Source organism: Colobus angolensis, unplaced genomic scaffold, assembly GCF_000951035.1.
Source record: "Colobus angolensis palliatus isolate OR3802 unplaced genomic scaffold, Cang.pa_1.0 Scaffold304, whole genome shotgun sequence".
Classification (NCBI taxonomy): domain Eukaryota; kingdom Metazoa; phylum Chordata; class Mammalia; order Primates; family Cercopithecidae; genus Colobus; species Colobus angolensis.
In genome coordinates this window covers 373,410-394,465 of record NW_012116311.1, presented here as the reverse complement: position 1 = coordinate 394,465, position 21,056 = coordinate 373,410, and the positions used below count along the sequence as shown (strand labels likewise).

General features: G+C 34.6%; 2 protein-coding genes across 3 annotated transcripts in view; one reads left to right on the top strand and one right to left on the bottom strand.

Annotated features, from left to right (window-relative positions):
* LCA5 (Leber congenital amaurosis 5) overlaps nucleotides 1-18,144 on the top strand; it is a 51,946-nt gene extending 33,802 nt beyond the window's left edge. For both annotated transcript variants that reach the window (XM_011950274.1, XM_011950272.1), the window contains 5 exons: nucleotides 8,927-9,064; nucleotides 10,028-10,124; nucleotides 10,945-11,087; nucleotides 13,937-14,069; nucleotides 15,285-18,144. In XM_011950274.1, coding sequence (XP_011805664.1) covers nucleotides 8,927-9,064; nucleotides 10,028-10,124; nucleotides 10,945-11,087; nucleotides 13,937-14,069; nucleotides 15,285-16,147 — 1,374 coding nt within the window. In that variant the 3' untranslated portion in view covers nucleotides 16,148-18,144. The remainder of the gene's footprint in view (nucleotides 1-8,926; nucleotides 9,065-10,027; nucleotides 10,125-10,944; nucleotides 11,088-13,936; nucleotides 14,070-15,284) is intronic.
* SH3BGRL2 (SH3 domain binding glutamate-rich protein like 2) overlaps nucleotides 1-21,056 on the bottom strand; it is a 287,302-nt gene that overhangs the window by 209,335 nt on the left and 56,911 nt on the right. The gene's annotated exons all lie outside the window — the stretch shown is intronic.

The following is a 21,056-nucleotide window of genomic DNA, read 5'->3' as shown; positions in this document are numbered from 1 at the left end:
AGAGGGGACTTCAGAAATTCACATGCCTAACAACTTGAAGCAACCTCTGAAACACCTCCATGGGGAACTCTCTAGTCCAATGCAAACATTGAACTGTTGAGGAAACTGAGAGATGTTATTTGCCTTCCTCTAGGTCACATAGAATCAGATAGGTCATGGCCAGGCGCAATGGCTCATGCCTATAATTTCAGAACTTCGGTAGGTGGAGGCAGACGGATCAGTTGAGCTCAGGAGTTGAAGACCAGCCTAGCCAAGATGTTGAAACCAAATTACTACTAAAAATACAAAAATTAGTCATGTGTGATGGTGCACTCCTTGTAATCCCAGTTTCTCGGGAGGCCAAGGCAGGAGAATCACTTTAACCTGGGAAGTGGAGGTTGCAGTGAGCTGAGATCATGCCACTGCACGCCAGCCTACGTGACAGAGTGAGAATCTTCCAAGCATTGTGAGAAGATCATAAATGTAATATTATGCACATAATTATTAAAAGGACTCCAGTAAACTATAGGGTACACTTTTTCTCAAGAAAAAAACAGAACAACGAAACAAAAAAGAATCATATAGGTCACTAGAAGCTCGTGTTTGGGAGTAGAATTGCAGTATTCTGTCTTCTGTTGCTCTATTATTTTGTTATCATTTTAGTAAAATCCTTGGAATTTTATCATGTTTAAATGCTGAGTAATAGGTTCCTCTTATAATAGTACATTTTGTGTTTTTTCATAGTTTTAAATAATAGCAGTAATTAAAATATTATAATTTTGGTTCTTTTATCAGCATCTTCTGATGAAATGATCTAAAAACTGTAAAAGATACTAATTGTTTTTTCAAAGTCTGTCATCATGCTAATTCTCTATATGTCATTTGCTGAGCAGAAATCACTTCTAAAATCTGTTGTATTTTTGGTGCTAACTGGTAAATACTGTTGAGTAAAATCTATGTTGGAAGACAAAAGCTCAGAGTAAGGAAAGGCAAAACACTTTTAAAGAAAACAGATTTCATTAAAGAAAACAGGTTTCATTAGAACAAGAACAAGATCCATTACTTAGGGCAGACTTGTAATGTACAGAGGAAGCACAACTATTGGATTATGAGTTTGCCTCTGTCTTGTCCTGCTCAAAGCAGATGAAGAAATAGTAAGACACAGATAGCTCATTTAGATTAGCTCAGTCTCCAGATTCAAATGAATTATCCTCCAGAAGACTGAAGAACCTTGCAAATGTGATTCCAGAGCCTTTGTCATTGTACTTTGGAGAGTTAGGAAGACTAGGAGAAGTGAGAAAGTGAAAAAAGGCAAATACCAGTGTTTTCAGAGGTAAACAGAGGTAGGTGTTAGAAATTATCAGTCAGTGAGCTTGATAGAAATCCTTACCAGGTTTTTAAATGTTTTGGAAAATATTGCTTACTTAGAGCTATTCTTACTTTCTTCCCCCCACCCCCCGCTTAGGATTGCTAGAATAGTGCATGAAGATATGCTATGTCTACTATATTCTCCTATGTATATATACTATATATTACACATCTGTATTCTATACTATATACTACATACTATACCATTATACTACACAGTTATAGAATATACAGTTATAGAACTGTATATATTATATATAGAGAACTATATAGAACTCAGTATAGTATATACAATTATAGAATTCTATACAGTTATATAATACAGATGTGTATAGTATATGCAATGTATTAGTATACAGAACATGCAATATGCTATATACAATATATTATATAACTGTATATTATATCAGTTAGCATATAGTAGATATAATATGGATAGTATATGGTAAATTCTGTAAAGCTTTCATGTTTGTATTTTATTGGAGAATTATGGACTGGTTGAAAATAGTGTTAGAAAGTTTTACAATTGGATCAGTAATTGTACCCAAAGGGTACAGGTAAATAAATAGCTGTCAACTTGAAGAGAAGGTTTCTAGGTGCGTGCTTTCAAGTGCTGTCTTAGGCTCTGTTCCTTTCAGCATATTTATCAGTGAATTTGACCAGGTTTCTTAACAGCACGAACAAGTCTTATTTGATTTTGTATCTACAACATTTGGCACTCTGTCTGGCATAAAATTAGTGTTTCTTAAAATAATGAATGGATGGATATGTTCTTGACAGGTTCAAAAACAGGAGGCCCAATGAATTTGATGGATGACAAGATCAAGCTTGATCCCCCTAGGCTCAAAATCTGGCCTAAAATAAGCAAGATAAAATTTAGTCAGGTTAACTGTTTCACCTCAATTTTTTTCCATCTATTTTGTGTGTACACTATGGGGAGCCCTGGATTAATAGTAATTGAAGTTAAAGCATAATTTTTAAAGTATATGAACCTGTAATTATATGGCCATTTAAAAAATTGGAAGAGAAGAAGTTAACCAAGTATGGTGGTACCTTCGTCCTAAGAGGTAATAATAAGTCTAATTTCACTGGTCAGATCACATCTAATAATAAGTACCAGATTTTAGGTAACAAACTGACATGTGGAAAGCAGACAGGATTACCAGGGTGTCAAAAAACTGCCGTAAAAGAAACAGTGGAAGAAACATAAAATCATAGAAAAGATAAGGAAAAATGTTAACTTACTTCATTGTTTAAAGGGCTGTCACATGGAGCGGGAGAAATAGATTTATTTCCTGAAGGCAATACAAACCTAATGGATATTACTAGAAAACTGGTTTGCACTCATTCAAAAGAGCTTCCTAATAATTGGAATTGTCCAATAATGAAATCAGTATCCTTTGATTATCAAGCTTTCTGCTACCAGAAGTATTTGTGCAAAGATTCAATGTCTACCTTCTAGGAATACCGTAAAAAGGTATTACTATAAGGTAGACTCACGACCTCCAAGGTCCTTGCTTACACAAGGATCTGAGTCTTTAGAATTGAGCTATAACAATACTGAACAGATATTAAAACAACTGACATTGATAGACTTATTTTAACAAATGCAATATTGGTATTTAAATCTAATTCTTTACTAATTAATAAAAAAACAAATGAAGGTAAAATTACTTATCCTTTGGAAAAAATGTTAAGTATTTTAAATTTTATTGTATTATTAACATATTTGTTTAAAGATGTTTTGAAATTTACAGTAAAAGTGGGGGGAAAATATCCATAGTCCTACCAGCCGAAGATAACTACTATTTGCATTCTCTTCTTTATCCTTTTAGTTTATTTAATTTCTTAAAGTACTTCTGATTTTTTTATGAAATATTTTGAATATACAAAAAGTATTTAAAACATTCATGTACCTACTTGATATTTTGCTATTTTTGCTTTAGATCTTATTTTTCTAAAATACATTGAAGTTTCCCTGTATCCTTTCTCCAAACATCCTTTTTCTACTCTCCCTGCTCAGAAGTAACTACTATTCTGAAGTTGTTAGATATGATTTTTCTAAGCATTTTAATATAAACATATTTTAGAAGCTTTTTATTTTTTATAAGTAGTACATGTATATATATTTTTTAATTAGAGAAGAATTAAAAGATAAAATGAAAACATTCTCATTCTTACCACTCAGATGTCACCACTTTTGGTATCTTAGTGTGTATCCTTTTGGATCTTTTTCTGTGAATTTGTGTATGTATTTATGTGTAAGGATATTTTCTTCTACTAGTGGCTTGCTAGGGTTTTTGTTTTAAATCATGGATTGTTTTGAATGTGAAACTACTCTCGTTCTTTACTTCTTGGGATAGGTGCTATTTAGTTGTGATTCAATTTTTACACATTGCTGAATTCCTTTTGCTAGTATTTGGGACTTTTGCAACAATATTCATATTTTGGAATGGTGTACGATTTTGTTTTTCCACTATTGACATCAAGATTATAAAAAATCTCATCAAAAATGACATAGAGTTTTTCCTTTCTGTTCTCTTTTACAGATAATCTGTTTCTTAAAATTTGTTAGATTTCACCACTGAAACCTTCTGGATTTAGTCCTCATGTGGGAATTTGGTTTTGCTTTTTTTTTTTTTTCTTCTACTTAATCTTTTAATTTAACAGTATTTTTAATTTTAAAAAATTTCTTCTTAGTATTTTAATAGTATTTATTAGTTTACCATTATTTCTTGCATGTCACCGTTTTCGTTATTGTTCCTTCAGGGTTCACTTCCTTTCTTAACTGAAATATATATGTAAATGAGAGCTTCTGAGTGGCAACACTCTTTAGTATTTGTCTGAATATATTTTATCTTTACTCTTCAATGATAATTTCACTGGGTCTTGCTAGATCCCAGGTTGACAGTTATTATCATTTGGAACTTGAGTATTTTTTAGCCCTGGTATTTTTTTTTTTTTTAACACATTCTTATTGCGTTTAATGGTTTCCTGTTTTGCTCCAAAATATCTAGGGGGATAGGATTTTCTTAAATTAATATTTTATATGGAAATAATTTCAAGCTTACAGAGAGTTGCAAATCTGAAAACAGTACAAAGAACACTCCTATACAGTTTACCCAGATTCGTCTGTTGTTAACGTTTTATCCCATTTGCCTTATAATATTATATAGACAATTTTTCTTTTAACTATTTGAGGGTAACTTGGATACATCATGCCCCTAAATACATCAGCATGTATTTTTTAAGAATAGGGATTATGCTCTTATAGAACCATAGTAAAATTGTGGTTATACTGTGATTTACACGGTTATACTGTGATTTACACTTATACAATAATTTCCTCTAATCTACTGTCTGTTTTTTTTCAGTTGACTTAATCATATCTTTTTTTTTTTTTTTTTTTGAGACAGAGTCTTGCTCTGTCACCCACGCTGGAGTGCAGTGGCACCATCTTGTCTCACTGCAACCTCTACCTCCTGGGTTCAAGCGATTCTCCTGCCTCGGCCTCCTGAGTAGCTGGGATTGCAGGTGCACACCACCATGCCCAACTAATTTTTGTATTTTTAGTAGAGATGGGTTTCACCATGTTCGTCAGGCTGGTCTCAAACTCCTGACCTCGTGACCTGCCCGCCTCACCCTCCCAAAGTGTTGGGATTACAAGCGTGAGCCACCGCACCCAGCCTTCATCATATCTTTTATAGTACTTTCTGTTCTCCAGTAGGACCCAGTCTAGGGTCAAGTATTATACTGAATTGTCCAGTTTTCCAGCCTTCTTTTATCTGGAACATTTCCACATACTGTTGTTTTATTTATGACATTCACATTTGTTGAAGCATACAGCTCCCTACCCCTTTTCATTTAATAGAATATCCTTAACTTTGTATTTCTTTTATGTTTCATTGTGTATAGACTGGAGTTTTTGTGTTTTTGGTGAGAATACTGAATAGGTAATATTATTTTCCTTCTTAAGATATCACATCTGGAGCCACATGATATCTCCTGACCTTCACTAGTGATGTTAATTTTGATCTCCTAGCCAAAGTGCTGCTCAAGTTCTCTAACATTTACCCATCAACTGTTCTTCCTCTTATAGTGAAATCAATAATCTGTCCATGTGGAGCTGCCTTAAGAATATGTAAATATCTTGTTCCTCATCAAAATTTAGCATCCCTTGATGATTCTTTTCTGATCCAGTCTTTATCATGATGCTCTTTCCAACTTCATCTCTCATTATATCTTCAATTCTGGAAAATTCTTAACTTTTTTGCTTCTTTTGTTTATCAGTTTGCTTTTTCCTCATTTCGTCGTTATCTTTTAAATTCTTATTACATTACAAAAACATTTCATGAAGAATATGGATGGACAATAAAGATGAAAATTAACTTTAGTAGTCATCAAAGAAATACAAATTAAAACAATTGTATCCTTCTTTAGGCCAATCTGATGGATTAAAGAATTACAGTATCCTGTTACTATAAGTATCTAGTGAAATAAAGGCCACTAGACTTTCAAAGAAAATGTAAACTGTTACAACCTTTTCTAAGGGCATTTTGGTAATGCTTTTCAAAACCTTAAAATTGTACAAATGTCTATCAACCCAGAAGCTTCATTTTTCAAAACTTATATACTTGTTTTTACTGTTTTTTATTATCTATAAAAAATTTTAATGCCTTTTTGTACTCCCTCCCTTTTATCAATCCCTGCCCACTACTCCTCAGCTAATCTACTTTTTGTCTCTAATTACTTTGCATTTTAAGAATTTTATATACGTGGAGTCATATAGTATGTATTATTTTATTCCTGGTTTCTTTAGCAAAACTGTTTTGAGTTTCAAACATGTTGTTGAAAGTATCAGTTGTTCATTCTTTTTTATTGCTAAGTGGTGGTTACCCTTATTGTATACATATATATGACATTTTGTTTATCCATTAATCCATCCCATTGATGGACATTTGGATTGTTTCCAGTTTTTAACTATTACAAATAAAGCTGCTGTGAACATTCATGCAGAAGTCTTTGTATAGACACTGGCTTCTATTTCTCCTGTGTAAAGACCTAAGTGTGGAATGACTGTGTTATATATAGTAGATGTATGTTTTACTGCCCAACTGTTTTCCAAAATGGTTGTACCATTGTACATTCCCAAAACAAAAGTGTGTGAGAGTTCTGGTTGCTACTCATCCTAGCCATTTTGTATGCTCATTTTTTCCAGTTTTAGATAGTCTGATAGATAAGTAGCATTGTTTTACTGTGGCTTTAATTTGTATTTCCTTTATAAGTTATGATATTGAAGCATTGTTCTATGTGCCTATTTGTCTCTGGATATCTTTTTGGTGAATTATCTGTTTACATATTTCCTCCATTTTTTGCTGAGCTGTTTGGTTTCATGTTACTGAATTTTGTGGGACAGATATAGATGTTTAGATGTAATATACAGTTGACCATTGAACAACACGGGTTTGAACTGAGTGGGTCTACTTATGCAAATTTTTTTTTCAATAAACACAGTCGGCCCACCATATCCACAGGTTCCACATTCTATAGCCAAATGCAGAAATAAAAGTATTTGCAGTGTCTTGCTCTTGTTGCCCAGGCTGGAGTGCAGTGGCATGATCTTGGCTCACTGCAACCTCTGCCTCCCGGGTTCAAGTGATTCTCCTGCCTCAGCCTCCCGAGTACCTGGGACTACAGGCACATGCCACTACACAGGCTAATTTTTTGTATTTTTAGTAGAGATGGGATTTCACCGTGTTAGCCAGGATGGTCTCGATCTCTTGGCCTTGTGATCCCGCTGCCTCGACCTCCCAGAGTGCCGGGGTAACAGACATGAGCCACTGCGCCTGGCCCGACTTTTTATATACTCAGTTTCCACAGGACTGACTGCAGGACCTGACTATGCCTGGATTTTGGTATCCACAGGAGTCCTGGAACCAATCTCCTACAGACACAGAGGGATAACTCTATACATTTCTTCATACAAGTCCTTTAGCACAGCGGTCCCCAACCTTTTTGGCACCAGGAAGACAGTTTTTCCATGGACGGGGTTGAGGGGGTGGTTTCAGGCTGAAACTGTTCCATCTCAGATGATCAAGCATTAGATTCTCATAAGGAGAGTACAACTTAGAACCCTCACAGGCACAGTTCACAATATAGGGTTTGTGCTCCTGTGAGAATCTAATGCTGCTGCTGATCTGGCAGGATGCAGAGCTCAGGCGGTAATGCTCGCGGATGCTCGCGCTTGCTCACTGCCACTCACCTCCTGCTGTGCAAGCCCGGTACCTACCAGGCCACAGGCCAGTAGCATTCTGTAGCCCAGGGGTTGGGCACCCCTGCTTTAGCAGGTAGGGGATTTGCACATATTTTCCCTAGTCTGTGGCTTATCTTTTCATTTGCTTAATGGGACCTTTCAAAGGTCAGGAGTTCTTGATTTAGATAAAGTCTAAGACATTTTATTTCTTAACATTTACCCTGAGGAAATAATAAATGATTAAAGTTAGATATATTAGGATGTTCACTCTAGGAAAAATTGGAGCACCCTAATATTGAACAGCAGAATTTAGTTAAGTTATGATAATCTGTAAAGTACAATACTATTCCATTGAAAAAAGATTGTGTTATTACAGTAGATTGACTTAGGGATTTATGGTGTTATTTACTGAGAAAGATACATAAAAGTCTCAAATTATATACGTCGAAATGTTGGCAGTGATTATCACAACGTAATGAGATTGTAACTGCTTTTTACTTTCTGTTTTTCTTTGTGATTTTATTTATACTTATAATAAACATTTATTTGTTATCTATCTATCTATCTATCTATAAGATGCTTTAAAAAAACCACAAGTTAGAAATGGTGTCTTGACAACTTAAGTTATTTTATAAGAAAATATTTTAACATAAATTATTTTATAAACTTGATAGAACATGTTTGAAGACCATGGATGGAAATGGCTATTGTTTTTATCTAGAGATGTTTTACTCTAGGTACTCTCTGCAGCTTTGGTAGTGCTGTGTAATTTTATCTGTCTTGGTATCTTATTATTTGCCCAAGCAATGTGTGTGTGCTTAAGGTTTTTTTGTTTGTTTGTTTTGTTGTGTTTTGTTTTGAAGATAGTCTTGTTCTGTCACCAAGGCTTCAGTTCATTGGCACAAACTTCCAGGCTCCAGTGATCTTCCCATCTCAGCCTCCTGAGTGGCAAGGACTATAGGCATGCACCACCATGCCCAGCTAATTTTTAAACTCTTATAGAGATGGGCTCTTGCTTTGTTGTCTAGGCTGGTCTCAAGTGCTCCTCCCGCCTAGGCCTCTCAAAGCGCAGGATTATAGGCATGAGCCACCATCCCATCCTTAAGAATTTATTTACAAATTACTATGAAAAACAGATAGGAATAATAGGCTTGATACCTTACTAAATTGTTGGTAAACAGAGCTTATGTACATGAATGCTATGCCCAGTCTGATTTGTAGGTCTTGGACAATACCACTAAAAACATCATTTTGACACTGCTATGTGTTATGTTTTATTGTTGGGTTTTTTTTAAAGGAGTGCTTTTTATGTATTTATACATATAGGAACTATCAAAAAACCTTGAGCTGAGTACTAACAGTTTCCAACGACAGTTGCTTGCTGAAAGGAAAAGGGCATATGATGCTTATGATGAAAATAAAGTTCTTCAAAAGGAGGTACAGCGACTATATCACAAATTAAAGGTAAGTATTTTAAATTGCATTATGTTTTCCATAATGTGTATTAGATGAAAATTAAATATTTTAAAACACTAAATATTACTATTCATATTTGTAAGTTGGTACAATATAATTTACAAAATTCTGGTATTGTCTTTAGTACTTAGAAAAGGTTTTTGGTATAATCACTATAACAAAGTGAAATTAAAAACAAAAACAAAAAAGGGTGAAACACTGAATACACCAATAGAAATGATGTAACTGAAGTAAATTGTAAAATCATAGAAGAAAATTTTGGGAACTAGAGCTTCACTGTGTTGCATGGTTGAATAATTCAGTGTTTTTCCTTAGATCACCCAATGATTTATTATTTTTGAAGTTGTTTCAAATGATGCTCTTCGTTTTCACAGTGTTTAGAGAAAGTATTCAAATTATCTAATTTTGTTAAAACAGGCAATTTTCATTCTACGTCGAAGTCATCAATGAGTTCTAGACAGAATGAAATTTTGCACAAAATTTTGTGTAAAATAGTGCACAATTATACATTATCTTATGTTTTCTTTTTGTTAATAAAATTCTCAGAAAAAGCCACAGCCCCAAAATGGCCAAGTATGCCTGTGTTTAAAAGAGTGGTCTAATTTTTAACTCATCAATATTTCAGAACTTACATTTGAGAGATACTAAATTATTTGTCTCTGTGTCTCAGTTAAGACAATACTAGCTATATCAGGTAAGAATGGGTAAAAAATGAAATTTGCCTTAATTTTTTAAATTTCCAGGACATATTAGACTTTTTCGGGAAAATTATTGCTCTATCCTAACCTCAGTATACTAGAGACTTTTTTTTCTATAGTTTGGTAGTTACAGAAGGAAGCTGAACCAGGTATCTTTCAAGATGGTAAGAAAATACCAGATGACAAAGTGAGGGGTTTTGTTTTGTTTTAAACTGAGACTCTACTTCCTTAATTATGTTGTGTTTGTTTTCAGGAAAAGGAGAGAGAACTGGATATAAAAAATATATATTCTAATCGTCTGCCAAAGTCCTCTCCAAATAAAGAAAAAGAACTTGCATTAAGAAAAAATGGTATAGTAACTATGATTGTTCACAAACTGATATTATTGCTATTATTTAGTGAGAGTACAATAATTCTGAAATGGAAGGGAAGGAAAAGAATCTCATTGAAATATATTTAAAATAAATGTATTTTTTGCAATTTAAATTTCCGACAATTTTCAGAAATTCTTTTCAGTTTTCTCTGGTTTTTTCCCTGGAAGAGAGGCTGTTAAAATTGTTTTACATAACTTTTTGAAATTTCCTTATTATAATTTTTTAAATGTTTTTGAAAATATACAAATATACCCCAAAGTAGAGAGTAATATGATGCACTTTCATTTATGTATCATGTAGCTTTAACAGTTATTCTTTTTACCAGTTTTATTTCATCTATTTTTTTCTACTTTTCTCTAGAATATTTTAAAGTAAATCTCAGATGTCAGTTGATTTCACCTACAAATACTTTGTATTGTTATTTGTAGTTTTACTTTCTTTTTTAACAAAACTGTAATTTCCCTCTTATGTGAATTGCAAGATTTTAAAATATAAACGTTGTGAAACTTAAAGCATTTGTAGTCAGAATTCTCCCCAAATCATACAATTGCCAGTAAATTCTAGAAACAAAAATAGTAATAGTGAGTATTAAGCTGAGCAAAACATACATTATATTTATATAATGAATATATATATTCACCATTTAAATGAAGTGGTGTGTTTAAATGTACATGTATATGTACACACACATGCATATATATATATATGTGTGTGTGTATATATACATGCCAGTTGAATTCCATATATTTTGGCATTATTCATTGTAATAATCATTTTAAAATGATTTTCATTGTAGCTGCGTGCCAGAGTGATTTTGCAGACCTGTGTACAAAAGGAGTACAAACGATGGAAGACTTCAAGCCAGAGGAATATCCTTTAACACCAGAAACAATTATGTGTTATGAAAACAAATGGGAAGAACCAGAACATCTTACTTTAGTGAGTTTAGCAGTATTATTATGTACCAAATTCAGTATGAAGTTACTCGTAAAAACACAATATCAAACATTTTAAAATTTCAAATGAAGGTAGTACTATGTCTATGTGAATATGCAACTAGCCTTTTTGAAGGGAAAGAGGTATTGTGTATTTTATAAAATTCTTTTGGCTTGACTCTTTTAGTTTACATCACATATTTCAGGTGCTTCAGAATGATGGATTGTGCCTCCTGGGTTGGGGGCAGAAGAGAAGAATTTGCCTTCTAAGTTTCTCTTATGTACCGAGATAGTCTTGGAAAACCCTCAGTACTTTTATGTTTGGTAGCAAGTAATAGTAGTTTTCTTATGATTTCTTAGAATTTGATTTCTTAGAATTTGACTAGGTTTAATTTTTTTTTGGTCTCCTATATAAGAGAATTTTACATGGTAACTGACTGAATAATGAACAAAGTAATGGCAATGGAATCTGATCTTATCCTGTTCAAATTAGAGTGAAATTCAGGGAGTCTCTGTTGGACTTTCATTTAAAAGGACCTCCATTCTGAATCACTGGAAAGTCTCTTTCTCTAAGAGAGTTTTATCTTTAATGTTTACCGCTTAAACTCCAAAGAAAACAACATATTGGCAACCTAGCATATTTCATACAATGGTATATGTTTATACCTTATAAGTTTCCCAGTGACCCTGAGGTCTCTTCTTGAGGTGTGAAACAGAAAGGATGGACTGATTTGATTTCTCTGTATATTCTAGCTTGTTTATTTATTTTTGCTTGATAATTCATACAAGTTAGTTGTATCCGCTAAGTGTGTTTCTGTATTTGTTCTGTCATTGAAACTAGATCATGTTGATTTGTCTTTTTGAGGTCACAAAGTGAGGAATGACAAAGTAATTATTAACTTTAAAAGAACTAAAAAAAAATTGGTCTTTTTATAGTATACATTCAACAGAAGGAATAGAAACCTGGTATAGTGAAAAGAGTGTAAGAGTATGAGAGCCTTGGAGTTAGCTCTCATTTTAGTTAAATTCTAACATTTTAATTGTGTGACTTCTTGTAGCCTCACTTTTCTCATCTATAAAATTAAGGTGGATTACTTTTCAGGGTTGTGACGATGAGTGATCATGAAATTTTTTTATTTTTTATTTCTTTTTTTTTTTTGAGACGGAGTCTCGCTCTGTCGCCCAGGCTGGAGTTCAGTGGCGCGATCTCGGCTCACTACAAGCTCCGCCTCCCGGGTTCCCGCCATTCTCCTGCCTCAGCCTCCCGAGTAGCTGGGACTACAGGCGCCCACCACCTCGCCCGGCTAATTTTTTGTATTTTTAGTAGAGACGGGGTTTCACCATGTTAGCCAGGATGGTCTCGATCTCCTGACCTCGTGATCCGCCCGTCTTGGCCTCCCAAAGTGCTGGGATTACAGGCTTGAGCCACTGCACCCGGCCTATTTTTTATTTCTTTTTTAGTCACATGAAATTGGAAATAATCATGATGTTCATAAAACTCTTTAGACTGAACCTGCCACTGTAAAGGGCCTCACCAAATGGTAGCTTACAGTACAAGCTAAGTTGCTATTGGAAAAAGAATAAAGTGGCTCAAGTGAGAGAAAAATTTCTCTCTCTTGTAATAGACTGAAGTCAGTTGGTAGTTGACAGTTGGTAGACAGCTTTGTTTCATGGTAGTCATCCCCTGTCTTGTTGATCTTCCATTTTGAAGAGTGTAGCCCTCTTGTGTATGGTTGGAACTTGCTTACCACCCCTGTGGGAAAGGGCAACAAGGAAATGGAGGGCAAGTAGCATTTGGTTTTGTAAATGTGATCTGAAATTGCACATGTACTTCCACTCCCCTTCCATTAGTCCTTTCTAGCTGCAAGGGAGGGTAGCAAATGTAGTCTCCAGCTAAGCAGCTCTATGTCCTGCTAAAACTCACAGGATTCTGTTGCTAAAAGGAAGAAGATGAAAATGGATACTAGACAAGTCTTTACTAATAATAGATATTTCACTTTTATTAAGAAAAATCACGGCCGGGCGCGGTGGCTCAAGCCTGTAATCCCAGCACTTTGGGAGGCCGAGACGGGTGGATCACGAGGTCAGGGGATCGAGACCATCCTGGCTAACACAGTGAAACCCCGTCTCTACTAAAAAATACAAAAAACTAGCCGGGCGAGGTGGCGGGCGCCTGTAGTCCCAGCTACTCGGGAGGCTGAGGCAGGAGAATGGCGTAAGCCCGGGAGGCGGAGCTTGCAGTGAGCTGAGATCCGGCCACTGCACTCCAGCCCAGGAGACAGAGCAAGACTCCGTCTCAAAAAAAAAAAAAAAAAAAAAAGAAAAATCACACACCCACATATTTGAAAGTTACCATAGGAAACAAGGAATTTTAAGTTTATAACATTTTTATTTGATTTGAATATTATAAAATATATTAATTGGAGGCTTGGACATAGTATTGTCACTGCTCATGTCACAGTTCAACAGCATCTCAGTTGATTCGCGTAGTTGGCAAATAGCCATTACTGGTTAACTGAATTAATCAGATTTTTGGTGAAAATGCACAAAGCAAGGATCCTTCTAAAACTTGTCTCTTCAGAACTTTATGTACCATTTTGGCTTTACTTCAGTTATACCGGTTCTAATACGTCTTATAAATGCTTCTTTACAATTTTAATAGAAATAATCCTGTGTGGTTTTGAAGCATTTTTCAAGGAGTGGTAACTTGTGATTTACTGATTTATTAATTGAAAATCTGCATTAATTTTTAACTTAGTTGGTAATCATGTTTAATGGATAAATCTGTGTTGTTTAGTTCCCCCCCTTTTCTATAATTTGTGAACTTGCATTTTTTTTTTTAACGTATAATAGGACTTGCAGTCTCAGAAGCAAGATGGGCATGGAGAAGCAGGGATTCTAAACCCAACTGTGGAAAGAGAAGAAAATTTTGTTAAAGGTGAAGAACTCCATGTCGTAAAACAGGAGGTTGAAAAGCTGGAGGATGGTAAGAAAAAGAATTTGTTTAAGCATGTGACAAGTCAGCATTCCTTGGGAAAGAAAGAGTGAGCGTCCTCTAATATCTTCCAACTTAACTGTTAATCGGTTAGGTAGAACAAAGAAAGGTGGATACAGTGGTAGGGGATGGCTTATCAGGAGCTGTACACATTTGAATAATGTTATTAAGGAAAGAAAAAAATTGAACACTCTAAGTCATTTGCTATTTAGGGTTAGGGAATAAGGGTGAGTTGCATTCAGAAAATTCTGATGAAGTAGAATTCAGATGCCATTTACTAAAGTTACTATACTTGCAGTGTTCTTACATATTTTAATATTTTTAATTTTTTCATTTGGAAATAGTTTCAAAGTTAAAGTTGAAAGAGTAGCTAAAGAACTATTTGTGAGTGAGTTGTGTATCTCATGCCCATACCTTTAAATACTTCTATGTATATATCCCCAAACTAAGACATTCTCTTAGACCGTATTCTAATGTAGTTTTCAACTTCAAGAGATTTAATTTTGATGCAACACATTAATCTGTCATTCATATTATTATTTTGTCAGTTGATACAATATTGTTCTTGATAGCATTTTCTTCATTCTGTTACAAGATCATGAATTGTATTTAGTTTTCATATCTCTTCAGTCTTCTTTAATCTGGAGATTTTTGTTACATATATATATGTACAGAGAGAGAGAGAGAGGGAAAAAGAGAATGTGTGTGAGAGATTAACATTTTTGATGAATATAGACCCATTTTTAAAAACAGAATGTTCTTCATTTTGGGTTTGTCTGAAGTTTTCTCTTAATTAGATTCAAGTTAATGCATCTTCTGTCAGAATACCACGTAAGTCATATCTCAGGACATGACATCCAAAGGTTTCATTTATTTTTAAGTGTAGAGTCTTTACTCCATCTATCCATCCATCCCTACCATACAGCATTATATTAGTTGTAAAAAATAGGCAAAGAACCTTTCTTCTCCACCAGTATCTTGAAGAACAAATTTTTTTTATAAATGAGGATCTTAAATACAATACATATTAAATATATTATTCTCTATGCCCAGAATATCAAGTAAAAATGAAATTTATGATGTCTTTTCTCACTTGACTTACTATACCCAAATTAAATATGGTTGTTTTATAAAACTTGATAGTTTTCCTGTTTAAAAATACTGACTGTTACAAAATCCCATTTAAAAAAATTTGATTTCATACAGAATGGGAAAGAGAAGAACTTGATAAAAAGCAAAAAGAAAAGACATATTTACTGGAAAGAGAAGAAAAGCCAGAGTGGGAAACTGGAAGGTACCAACTAGAAATATATCAAATTCAGAATATGGATAAATTGCAAGGAGAGGAAGAAGAAAGACTGAAGAGAGAAATGCTACTTGCTAAACTGAATGAAATTGACAGAGAACTCCAAGATTCTCGAAATCTAAAATACCCTGTTCTCCCATTGTTACCTGATTTTGAATCAAAACTACACTCCCCAGAGAGAAGCCCCAAAACATACAGGTTCTCTGAATCCTCAGAGAGGTTATTTAATGGGCATCATTTGCAAGACATCGATTTCTCAACTCCAAAAGGAGAAGGTCAAAATTCAGCAAATGTTAGAAGTCCAGCCTCCCCTAAAGAGTTTGCATTTGGTAGGTATGTGCCTTCATTTGCAAAAACATCAGAGAAGTCAAATCCATTTAGTCAAAAAAGTAGTTTTTTGGATTTCCAAAAAAACAGTGTGGAAAAACTTAGTAAAGATGGTACAGATTTAATTACAAGAAAAGAGAAAAAAGCTAATTTGATGGAACAGTTATTTGGTGCCAGTGGTAGCAGCACCATTTCCTCCAAAAGCAGTGACCCAAATTCTGTGGCTTCCGGTAAAGGAGACATTGACCCTCTAAATTTTCTCCCTGGGGATAAAGGCAGCAGAGATCGAGAACGTGATGAAGATGAAGACTTTTTCCTCAATGAAGGAAGAAGTTTTAATCCAAATAGACACCGATTAAAACATGCAGATGATAAACCAGCAGTAAAAGCAGTTGATTCTGTAGAAGATGAAATTGAAGAAGTAGCACTGAGATGACTGACTGGAGTATACATTTTTCCTAATTGTAAATATTGAAATATTTTAATACAGTGTTTATTATAAACATTTAGACTTTTTAATGCTACAATGTCCTTATTAAGGAATGATTTTTAATAGCTAAATACAATGCAGTTAAAAAGTAGATCATACATACACCACATAGATAGTTTGCCAAGAATGAAGGAGGCTTTTTTGAATGAAACCAAAAATAAAAATGTATCTTGAAAAATGAAATAGATTTTAACTCTTCAACCAGTGCTATGGCAAGTTTAACTGCACAGGAGGTGGTATTCCTTTTCTACTTTTATCCCTATTTATGTATTTTTGATCATATTCTCATTGAGCTAAATACAGTCTTCCCACTAATTGTTGAATGAAAATTAAGGGTGAAAGTCTGTGTTGGGAAGTGTAGCTCCAGATGGTGGAGAACTAGTGCTTCTTAGGAGCCCTTCCCTTTATGGATAGGGCCAGGGGTCCCTATCTTACATGGCAGTGCTGAGCTACTCTTGAGTGATAGCAGTCACAACATTGGGATTTCTCATTCCTCTGAAAGTACCCACAGCTAAACACTACTCATTTCCCAATTTCAGTATTTACTGAAATCACTTACCTACAATTCTGTTAGAATATTACATTGAGTTCAGAAGACATTTCTCTGTTTGCAAGGACAGTTGCTCTCTGTCATAGCCCCCAGAAGCTTGGATACAGTGTAATTCCTCTCCTTGTTCTCCTACATTCTTTGTATCTCAGTGACTGGGTGTAAGATTTCATGCCAAATGCAAGTAATAGTAGAAATACATACCAATACAAAGAATAGAAGAAACTTTATCCCAATATATTACAGAAAGATCTTTAGTTCAATTATGTTTCCAGAGTAATATAATTTGGAAATGTTAATGCTTTTAAGATTTGAACTTGTCCTCAAACCAAGGAGACAACAATAGTGTAATACTATTGGACTTACAGGACTAGTTTTAAAGCAACTTTGTAGAAAAGATTTTTAGACATAGGACTTCTGCCTTGCTGACTAGAGTGGATAGTTTTCTGTTTGAATGCATTGGTCTTTTGGCTGTTTGTAATTCACTTCAGCTTATAGAGAAGTTGATGAGTTTGGATCATGCTGGATATGATTGGTCTTTAAAAAGCAGTAATATACCACCAACCAAGGAGAAAACACTGTTAAAATGAAGAGTGGTGGAAATAGTGTGTTGGGAAGAATAAAAAATTTAGATTGGCACTTATTCTAAAGTCAGCTGTTTTTTTTCAAGAATTTACTAGCATTTGCTCGTAGTATGATTTCTGATGCCAGGCATGCATACTGATGAGGGGAAGGCATTACTGTATTAATTCTGAGTTCTTATAAATGCATATTATTGAATTTCGTTGCATGACTATTTATCAAGACTTACCTGGTTAGGTCTCCAATTAAAAGATGTACCACCTATCATCTTCTAAATTGTGTTCCTTTTATTTATTGGGAACAGAATATCTCAAAAGTGCTAAACTATATTAAAAAGTTTTCTTAATAGGTTTCTACATCTGATATGTATAACCATTTACTATAATATGTTGCAAATCATTCTAATATATGTAAAACAATATTATTTGTAATGCAGTTCTTGGTAAAATATTATGTAATGTTAATTTTGTTCCTAGCTGCTAATTTTTCTGCCAAAAGTATTCTAAGTTTTAGGTTGTTTTAAAGGCTTTTAAAACTTTTAAGTTTTTTATTCAGGTGATTTAACCTAATTTTTTGCTTTTTTTCTACCTGATGATCTCTTTAACCAGATGCAAGAAGACAGAATTATTAAAATTAAACCTAAAGTTAAGTTATAGATGTAAAGGCATTATGATATTAAGCATTAAAATTGGAAATTAAAATGTACAAAACAGAGTTTTCTTTATGAACAAACCTTAGAGGGTAATTTTTTTTTTCTAAATGTCATTAAATTTATTTGTACTCAGAACTCTTACTAATAAAAATTAAAAATGCACTATGACTCTTTATTTGAGTGATACCTGAAGTTACTTAGAAAATATGTAATGGAAACAGGACCTGCAGGATTAATTTTTGTTTCATTATACACCTTTTTTTATGTTAAGTATTTTTAGTTGAAGTAGATGAATCTGCTCTAAATCAGGTTAGACAGTATGCTAGTCTTATCAGATAATTATAGTTTTAATTAATCCTTTCACCATTAATGGCTATCATAATGGCACATATTGCTCATATTTTTGTTTTAAAAAAGGTGAGGGTAAAGAGGATTAAATTGAATTGTGAAATAAACGCAAGTTCATTCCATGGCTGACTTGCAATTTTTCTGATCATCCTCTTCCACCTCATTTTCCAAGATACTCGACTTCTGGTATCCCTGACTAATTGTTAGTTGGATAGAGCATGTAAAGCTCCCTGATGAAAATGGGAAGGGAAATTTGTATTATGGGATAATATGGATTTTCTTAGAATTAAAGAAGTTACCATAAATTGTGACGAATCTGCCTTAAAAAGTTTTTCCCCTTCTACACAAAACTTTCCTCTTTTATGTTAGTCTCCTTTTATATCGCTTGAAATTGCTCTCCTTTTATTTAGGAGTTTTTTGGGTTTTTTTTTTTTTTTTTTTTTGAGACAGTCTCACTCTGTCGCCCAGGCTGGAGTGCAGTGGCACAGTCTTGGCTCACTACAACCTCTGCCTCCCAGGTTCAAGCGAGTCTATTTAGGTGTATTTTAAAAAATGAACCACTAGTGCTTCTTGGATGCCCTAGATTGTGTTAGATGGCAGGAGAGCGTGGAGAGTAAACCAGACAGGCCCCTGTCTTCACAAAGTGGATGAAGAGCACAGTGAGCCAGACTGCACGAGTTTCCATCCCTGCTCTCCCACTGTTCCCTGTGTGTCCTTGGACTACAGCTTGCTCAGTTGTTACTGGTCCTTAGTTGTACTACTTATGGTGGTTATGAGTAAATGAAATACTTAGGTTTATGCTTGGCAGGTGCCTGGCACATTATAAGCACTCAGTAAATATTAGCTGCTATTACCATGACTAACTATGAGTTTCTTGTAGGGGGAAAAAAATGAACAAATAGAATACAGGTATGAATGTGTAATACATTAATGCTATACTGTGAATAGACATAAGCAGAAAAAGCTTTTAAACCTCCAAATTATCATAAAACTTCTGTACTAAATATATTATGTCTTTTTTATCTGCACTTAGAACTCCCCTTCCTTTATTCAGTATTAAATTTGGGAGGGGAACAACACACACTGGGGCCTGTTGAGGGGTCAGGGTTGAGGGGAGGGAGCTTAGAGGATAAGTCAGTAGTGCAGCAAACCACCATGACACACATACCTGTGTAACAAACCTGCACATTCTCCGCATGTATGCTGGAACTTAAAGTAAAAAAAAAAAAACAAATAAAAATAATAAAAATATTTGCAGTAAGATTGATGAGTTTGTTTCCTAACCCACAGAAGAGTGAAAAAACTAAACTTTGAAAGGATTTTCTAAAGGCAGGTTCAGTGACGTAAGGAGAGGTGAGAGTTAACAGTTTCACAGCAAACAAAATCCAGAAACTTTCAAACCCACAGAACTTTTGGGTTGCATAAATTCATACCTCAGCTGTCCCTTAATGTCTGTCTGTGCATATCCTTGGATAAGTTACAAAACCTCTCTGCACCTTTGTTTTCTTCTTTATAAAACAGGGCTAATTAGAGTGCCTACCTCATAGTAATCTAACCTAATTAACTCGAAATTAATACAGGAAAAACCGCTTAGAACCAGAAGCACTTGAACGTTAGCTGCTATTGTTATTTTGGAAAGACAGTAATTGTGGAGAGCAATTATTTTTGCTGAATGCCAGCCATGGCAGTTGGCTTTTTTTATGTGCTTTATTCCTCACAAAGTTTCTCCAAATAAGTACTATTAGTCCCATTTTCAGTTACAGCTAATAGATTGTGATATATGTTATAGGTTACCCATGAGATTACATAGGTTGCCCATGAGATTACACAGGCTATTCAGTAACCTCAATATGAGAACTCTAAAGAAATGTTTTAGAAAGAGTTTTGTTTTAGTACTTTATTTTTATTTTTATTTTATTTTTTTGAGATGAAGTCTCACTCTTGTCCCCCAGGCTGGCATGCGATGGCACAATCTCAGCTCGCTGCAACCTCCACCTCCCGGGTTCAAGCGATTCTCCTGCCTCAGCCTCCTGAGTAGCTGGGATCACAGGCACCTGCCACCATGCCCAGCTAATTTTTTTTTTGTATTTTTAGTAGAGACGGGGTTTCACCATGTTGGCTAGGCTAGTCTCCATCTCCTGACCTCAGGTGATCCGCCCACCTCAGCCTCCTAAAGTGCTGGAATTACAGGTGTGAGCCACCACACCTGGCCTAGTACTCTTTAAGTGGTGACAGAAACCCAAATCAAACTAGCTTAAGCAAAATAAGGAAATTACTTTTGTCTCAAATCCAGAAAGCTTAATAAAGTGTGGTTGGATCTGGAGGTTCAAATAATAGTACTTATTCTGTCCACTGCTTGGTCTCATTTTCAGAGAAACTTTACATTTGATAATGTTTCCGTTGTTACAGTTGGTAGCCTTGAACCCACATCATTCCTTCATCTGGCATGCCCCTTTTCCCACCCCCCACAAAAAGAAAGTCTAGTCTGGCAGAAGTCTGTTTGGCCCAAGGAATGCTGTGTGCCCGGCATTAAGGTTGGTGGTCTTGTGCAGGGAAAGGATGGATCCCTACTCTTACCCACTTCATGGAATGAACAGGATTTTTGTGGAATGGAGGAGGCATGGTTCCCCTGATGAAGGAATTTTTGACATAAAATATTCTTTTTTTATTAAAAATTTTAATTAAAAAATAATATGGAATAAAAATAATAAGGAATAAACATTAAA